General features: G+C 35.5%; 1 protein-coding gene and 1 long non-coding RNA gene across 2 annotated transcripts in view; one reads left to right on the top strand and one right to left on the bottom strand.

Annotated features, from left to right (window-relative positions):
• The window catches only part of LOC107746059 (VPS10 domain-containing receptor SorCS1-like), a 69,231-nt gene extending 64,464 nt beyond the window's left edge, over positions 1–4,767 (bottom strand). Inside the window, exons 1-2 of the mRNA XM_016560118.1 lie at positions 4,726–4,767; positions 4,499–4,657 (exon numbers count right to left, since the gene is read on the bottom strand). Coding sequence (XP_016415604.1) covers positions 4,499–4,657; positions 4,726–4,767 — 201 coding nt within the window. The remainder of the gene's footprint in view (positions 1–4,498; positions 4,658–4,725) is intronic.
• Positions 4,768–6,781: 2,014 nt separating this feature from the next.
• Positions 6,782–7,387, top strand: LOC107746067 (uncharacterized). The gene is made up of 2 exons (XR_001640651.1): positions 6,782–6,943; positions 7,206–7,387. It is a non-coding gene; the product is annotated as an uncharacterized LOC107746067 (long non-coding RNA).
• Positions 7,388–7,879: the final 492 nt, after the last annotated feature.

Genomic DNA, 7,879 nt, shown 5'->3' with positions numbered 1-7,879 from the left:
CAGTAATGAAACACTGTCTAAGCTGTTCGCCAATCACAGCGCACTGGGACAGCTAACCAATCACAAAACATTTCGTTTTTCGGAAGGCGGGCCTTCATCAAACCCGAAACTAATCGAGCCGTTTGTACCAGGCAGGGGAGAAAGGTATTGTAATAATGCAAATTATGTGAAAAATAATGCATTTTTCGAACCACCAAGCATGAGAGCATGTTCTAGTACACCCCCAAAACAAAATCAAGACTTTGTAAAAGAGCATAATAGGACCCCTTCAATTAACATTAATGACAGAAAGCAGCAGGTTTAAAGGCTGCTAAGACCTAATGCACAGATCTAATATACTGATACACATCCGATTTTCTCCTAACTGTTTACATTTATTTAAGACATAACCACCTGTTTAAGTAAACAAACGGCACGAATGGCAATTTAAAAAAAAAGTGTTTTTGTCCCTTTAAAGGGATACTCCACCCCAAAATGAAAATTTTGTCATTAATCACTTACCCCCATGTCGTTCCAAACCGCTAAACGCTTCGTTCGTCTTTGGAACACAATTGAAGATATTTTGGATGAAAACCGGGAGGCTTGTGACTGTCACATTGACTGCCAAGTAAATTACACTGTCAAGGTCCAAAAAAGTATGAAAGACATCGTCAGAATAGTCCATCTGCCATCAGTGGTTCAATCTGAATTTTATGAAGCGACGAGAATACTTTTTGTATGCGAAGAAAACAAAAATAACGACTTTATTCAACAATTCGTCTCCTCTGTGTCTCTCCACAACCCTGTAGCACCATTTTGGAGAATATCCACTAAACGCAAGCAACGTACGCTCTTCTGTGTCAGCCGCGACACAAGAATACGTTTTCTATGCGTATTTACACTTTGATTTGAACGAAAACAGCGCATTCGTTTGGCACGGCTGACACAGAAGAGTGGGGGTAAGTGATTAATGACAAAATTTTCATTTTGGGGTGGAGTATCCCTTTAAGTACAATTAACTGTGATAATATTTCCAATTTTTTTTATCAAGTAAATGCAGCCTTGGCCAACGAGCTACGAGGTGAATCACAACATTACAAACTTTGATTTGAAGCAAAAAAGTATTTGAAAACTCGACAAAAAGATACGTACTTAATGATTTTAATGAGGGAAAGAACTACTAATGACACAATGTGAATGACATAATCAAATTAAAAATGATGGAGACATATAAAACAATTGATTTAAATATCTTGATTATATATAGAAATAATATATTCTATGCTTATGACAAAATAATTATTATGTAATTTGCAGTGCTTCATGGAAGTAGGTGGGGCTAAAGAGTTACTTTGGCACAATTTACTTGTTGCGATTCTATGATTGGTGGGGATTTCTCCACAGAATCATGGGTAATGTAGTTGTCACCAGAAATTCTGCTGTTGAACACAATTATTTATGCATAAGTTGACAGAATGTGGGCTGATGACTGATTAACAACCTTATAGTTCATTTAAGTCTGTCTTTAAAGGTAAATTATCGTTCACAATCAATTCCACTATGGAGAAAATGAATGGGATTTTAACTTTCGGAAACCCGTCAGTTGACATGGTGACAGACATGGTGATGTGTTTAAAGCCATTCCCATTTTGTTTCAGTGCAAACACGCTCCCATTATATTTAAATTAGGCTTATGATATTGCATATTCAACAGTTAGCAGTAATTTCCCAGTATAACCCACAGCAAAAAAGAGAGTGTTATAACCAGGCAATGCAAGCATATCAGTATTAATTTTGTTTTACCTGATTCACAACCAAGATTGTTCAGGTACCTTCAGTTAAATTTCATTATACTACAACCTTCCTTACTCACAAGAACAGTTCAATTTCAAAGAAAATTGTTAAGGTTTCGATTTCAGATCAGTTGAGAAGGTGAAGGCAAAGGAGTTCTGACCTGTTCAGTTCCACCAAGACTTTGGGTATTAGGCTAGAAATGAGCCGCATCAGATCTGAGTTGCTTTTGAAGCGCTCACAGGTACAAAAGTCCATTTCATCCATTCAAAGCTCCATTTCTTCAATCATCTCATATACTGTGACTATAGTGGTGTATCTCATCAAAGGAGACAATCTAATTTCACATAGTCAATAGCTACACATTTGTAAGGGTTATATGTCTCATCTCACTTCAGATAATAAGACTCCATGTGAGGGTTCATAGAGGGGAACTTGTGAGGATAGATCATTACCAGCCTAAAAATAACGGTACTCCAGGCTGACTCTCTGATGTCTTCGCTCTGTCCCACTTTGATTGTGCTTATGCAAAAATCTCACACTAAAATGTCCTCAAAAAACAAAATCCTGGTGCTAAATGACTAGAATTTGGATGGTAAAAGACAGACCTTTGAGCTAAATTGACCTGTTTCCCTTACATAAGCATGAGAGATTTCTTTCAAAAAGTCTTACCAACACCAAACATTAAAATGGAATTGTTTTTTTTTTGTTTGTTTTTTTGCTTGTGTGTAATTATGTGACTGTCTTCTGCAAGTAGGTGATGTTGCCTTAAAATTTATCCAAAACAAGGTATCTTAGAAGTCTGCATAATTAAGCCGTCAAGCTTTGGGAACAGAATTTGCATCATAAGCATGCATAAGAAGCCTTAAAATGCTGCCTATAGGGAACTAACCAGGTTTTGGAACCACGCGATTAAAATGATGAACGACTTTCCAATAAAACACAGAATAAAATAAAATCTTAAAATGATAATTTCAAAATTAGTATAATTACAGTGGAAAATTGGCAATCAGCAAGAGAACAAACACTGAGATCTTAAATTCACTAAATAGAGGATAAAAATTACTGTTCAATCAATGTTCAATGTAGCACTTGAATTTGCATCAGTTGAGAACTGTGATATCACAATCTCATATCCAGTATAACATCCTGACTGTGGGTGGATGGAGCTCGGTCATATTTAGACATTATGACTTATGGGAAACCAAAGGAACAAATCAAACTGCATCAAACTAAACCAAATTAGACAGAATCCAAGAGTACAGCCCTGCTGAAAACAAATCCTTTTTTTTTTCTTCAATGTTACTTATTTATTTATTTATTTGCAGCAGGGAAGCACAAACGTGTTGAAGGTTACTAAGCTTTTCATTTTAGCTCGTCTCCTCTATGTTTACTGTCATCGTAAAAAAAAAATAATAATTCAGGAACCTTGCCAATGACATTAAGGCAGTAAAAGTGTCAACACTAATAAATTATGCATTTATTTGTGGCATTGATTTGAATAGGGTTTAATTACACTAGTGATTGTGTTTTCTTTTTATGTCATTTGCTTTTGCGTCTTTCAGCCGTGGCTAGTCATGCAAATTGTGCAAACAGTCTACTATTAGCCTTCAATTGGCTGATAATTATTTTTGATTGTTTTCATTTAATTGTAATTCATTCTCATTGACCCTCTTTCAAGGGTGAAATCAATGTTGATTTGTCAAAATTGAAGTCAAAGCTGTTTAACAACATCACTTGAGACTTGAAACAGTCATCATTTGATGATATTGCGTGTCACTGTGACAATTTGTGTTGTTTGAATTTGAAGTTTTTTTGACATGCTTGAAAAGAAAATCTTATTTTTTTAATATACTACACATTTATACTGTACAAGAGGCCATGAGATGCTGCATCCTCTAGTGGAAACTATAGGGACTGCCACCAGCAGAACCAGTGTCTGAAGCACGTGTGAAATAACTCAATACCATTGGCCTACGTAGCCCGTGACGTCACGGGCGGGCACCCGTAAGCATAAAAGTGTGTCCGCTAGAGGACGCAGAGTGAGTTCCCTAGGGGAACAATTTGTTATATCATTTAAATCCACTTCAAGGAGTAGCAATAAATAAATAAATATTTCATTCATGAATGAATCTAATCCAAAATTAAAAAGGGAAGGAATTAAAATGATTCATCAGTTGCACAGCGGAAAAAAAAAAAAAAGAAAAAAAAATCTTGACTAGTTAAATTATATTTTGGTATGATTAAATCTGATGCTTAAACACTCTTTTCAGGATAATACAAAAAAAAAATCATAATTTATTAGCCCTAACCATGAGTTTGAAACCATATAATTAATGATAATTCCCTGTGACTCGGGATGCATAAATTGTCTTAACTGCCAACTTTAAGCTTACTGAAATTGTCTCTTTAAGACGTATTTCCTCTTGCATTGATAATTGCCTTCTAAGGACATATTTCAAGCCTAAATACAGATTAGCATCCATTTGCACACATGCTTTCATTATTATTATGTCTTGCTCTGCAGTTTGTGCCTAAAATGTTCTTTATACAGTATGCAAATACTATAAATTATTTTTTTTTTTTCCTTTGGCTTCCTTGTATTTGGTTATATTTGGCAATAAAACAGCTTGATAATTAGAGAACCGCATGAACGGTGACTTGCTGAAAGCTGTGTGCCATAATTAGATGCTGTTTGCTATATGATTTAGCTGAAATGATTCTGCACCTTCTGGTCATGGCCATAGGCAAGGATCCAGTCCTCCTGCTCAGGGTGAAACAACAGGCTGAGGATGTAGAAGTTGAGGCGATATTTTTGATAGGTTGCGCCTTCATCTGAGCTGATGAGCAAACTGCTCTCCACCTCTGGATCTGTCAGCAACATGATCTGAAACACAGAAAGCATGTTCATAGTCTTCACTGTCCCTCAGGGACCAAATGCCTCATCTAGTGGACCTCAGGAGCTTCATCTGTGATCTTCTGTCCACAAATAGACATTGTAGAACATTGAGAGACTGCAATAACAAGACCAGTGCATATGTCTGCCTCAATAAAACACATTCAGTAAAAAAAAGGAACTTAATACAAATTGTCACAGATTTCAGAGAACAACTAATACATTTGGATAGTTGGTTAAACAGTACAACAGAAATATAAAATATAGCCTATTAATTTAATATATAAAATATGTAATAAAATATGATTATATTATATAAATGTAATTATTATATTTATATATATTTTTTAACAATTTCCTGCCTCTCTCTCTCTCTCTCTCTCTACAGTATATATATATATATATATATATATGATCATGTGACACTGAAGAATGGAGACAATTAATGGTTACTGAAAATTCAGTTTTGCAATCACAGGATTTTTTTTTTCTTTAATAGATTAGTAGATAGATTAATTAAATAGATAAATTAATTAAAAAATACATGTTATTAGATTATTAAAATAGATTAATATATTAAACACTTATTTTAAATAGTAATTATTACTGTATTTATAAATGTAGCCTCACTTGTAGCCTCATTTATTGTATCCTTTACAATACATATGTTATATAAAACACATTTTTTTAATATATGCATTATAAATATGAAACATCAAATGAACCGTGGAAATACAGCCACTAATGCAGTTGATAGATTTGAACTTGTATTGAACCTGAAATGTTTCTTTAAAAAAAAAAATACAAGTCAATCACAATTAAAATAAATAAATAAATAAACATCAACACTGCATCTCAATTTGTATTTCATATACAAGACAGGAAGCTCATAAATTTGATGAACTCACAAATCATGTTCCTAATTTACAAGTCTTAATGAACGCTTTTAAAGTTGTGGCAGCACTGCCTCGTGTTAAATGTGATATCTTCATTTCCAATCCCTGATTTGCTTGGTCTGATCTCATCATAATCGCAGTGGATCACAAACATAAATCTCTTTAACGCTGTCAATCTTGTAACACACTCCAATGAGTAATTCATTATGGCCTGAGCGTGCGCACTTTAACTCACCCTAAAGCGCAGTCAGACCGTTAAATCTATAATTTCCCTAGAGCTATTTTTTCCTTTTCTGTTTTAGAGTGCCACCAGTCTTAAGTTTGTGACAATTTCGAAAATAAATAAATATAATCAGCCTCAAATATAACTGAATCAGCGAGGCTGAACCGTTTCGAAACCTTATCATTGACAGAGAGCTGGGAGTGTCGGGGTCTAACAGACCGTTAAATCTATAATTTCCCTAGAGCTATTTTTTCCTTTTCTGTTTTAGAGTGCCACCAGTCTTAAGTTTGTGACAATTTCGAAAATAAATAAATATAATCAGCCTCAAATATAACTGAATCAGCGAGGCTGAACCGTTTCGAAACCTTATCATCGACAGAGAGCTGGGAGTGTCGGGGTCTAAGGATTGTGTGTTTGAGCTCCACGGTTTACACCATCACTAAATGGTTGAATTGCTTTAGGTTCATTTTTTTCTGTTCCACTGGGTTTGTAAAGCTTATAAAGACCGGATCTTAACTCTCCTCATAGCAACTTTATGGACACAAACTTCGATTATATTATCAGATCAATAGCCCTCTTGCTGATGTAATGTGGGTCAATGCGACTTGTTCAATGACCTGCCCTGTTTCTTTCCTGGCACATAAAAACGTTAGAGTCCACTTCAGAATCGGTTTCCATTTCAATTGCGTTTTTGACACAGCTCTCCTGGGCAATAGTATTATTGAGTAGTGCAGGGCAGCAGAGCTCGCCTGCCCATTCGTCAAACGGGACATGCTAATGCTAACCACAGTGGCTGGAACCCAGAAGACCAGCTCATCAATCATTACTGCCAACTCAACCAAGATGAGTGGTGGTGTTTGGGCAGAGAGGGGAACCGTCAGGGCCTAAACAGGGCCCAGAGAGGGCCTAAACTATAGTGAAAACAATATTTAAATTTTTTTAATTATATATATATATATATATATATATATGCAGTGAGGCATTCAGTGATCTGGTTTCCCTGTTGTGTTTGTATAACAGAAAAGCCAGGAGTGTGTCCAAGGAGATTCCTTGGAGTAGGTTTGTGTAAAAAGTTGTGTGTCAATGACATTGACTGTCCAAATGATGAGAAATGCTGCAGCACTAAATGTGGACGTGAATGTACACCTCCATTTAAAGGTATTTGTTATATTGATGCTTGGGTCCCCAACACACACCGTTTTTGAGTATTTTATCATTTTCAGTGGCAAAGTACCTACATTTGGCCCATAGCACCATTTTCAAGCACATTGCTTTTCAAAATAAAGATTAATTATACTTGGAATACAACTCGCTCTAAACATAAAACTTGTGGTTCATGCTTTGAGTGTTTTGTGATGTGTTTAGGAGTTTGAATGCATCTAAATGAACAGACTAATTCTAACTATCTTTATCCATGCAGTGAGGCCTGATCCATGTCTCAAACCAAATGTGTGCTGATAACTCTTCCCATGATGATCAGTATCCTGCCAGACAGAAGTGTTGCCCAACCACCTGTGCATGCATGCAGCTAACCATGCCAGTTTAACCATTGGGAACTTTATTTGAGGTCTATGTTCACCAAATAAATCTTGTTTAGCAAGACTTCTGTGTGGATTTTTTATTATTTTTTTTATTTCTCCAGGAGCTTGGCAGCAAAAGTAGTGGGAAATCCTTGAACTGAAGTATAAAGCTACCAGTAATGAAACCAAGAACATGGGTTAATGCCGGGTTCAGACTACACTATTTTTGTTGTCCACTATGACACCCTACACGAGCTGAAATGAAGGAAACTTGCGTCCCAACTCCCATTGTCGTTTACGGATCCCCACGATGCCCTACGTCAAGCAAATCGTTGCAATATCGGGCTAAAATGTCATAACACTAATGCGAGAGATTTAGTATGTGTAAATCTTGGTTTAATAATTTTGTGAAACTTTTTTTTTTTTTTTTTCCTAGTCCTAATGACTGATTTATAATTGATACTTTTGGCTCATCCCTCTTATTAAAATACGGTTTAAAGACTGAAATGTAGAATTTATCATTTTATAAAACCGTTTATTTGTGAGCCTGTATCTGATTTTTTTTTTTTTTTTT

Source organism: Sinocyclocheilus rhinocerous, unplaced genomic scaffold, assembly GCF_001515625.1.
Source record: "Sinocyclocheilus rhinocerous isolate Xijiao unplaced genomic scaffold, SAMN03320098_v1.1 scaffold1880, whole genome shotgun sequence".
NCBI lineage: Eukaryota > Metazoa > Chordata > Actinopteri > Cypriniformes > Cyprinidae > Sinocyclocheilus > Sinocyclocheilus rhinocerous.
Note: the sequence above shows the minus strand (reverse complement) of the source record. Positions and strands in the feature narration are given on the sequence as shown.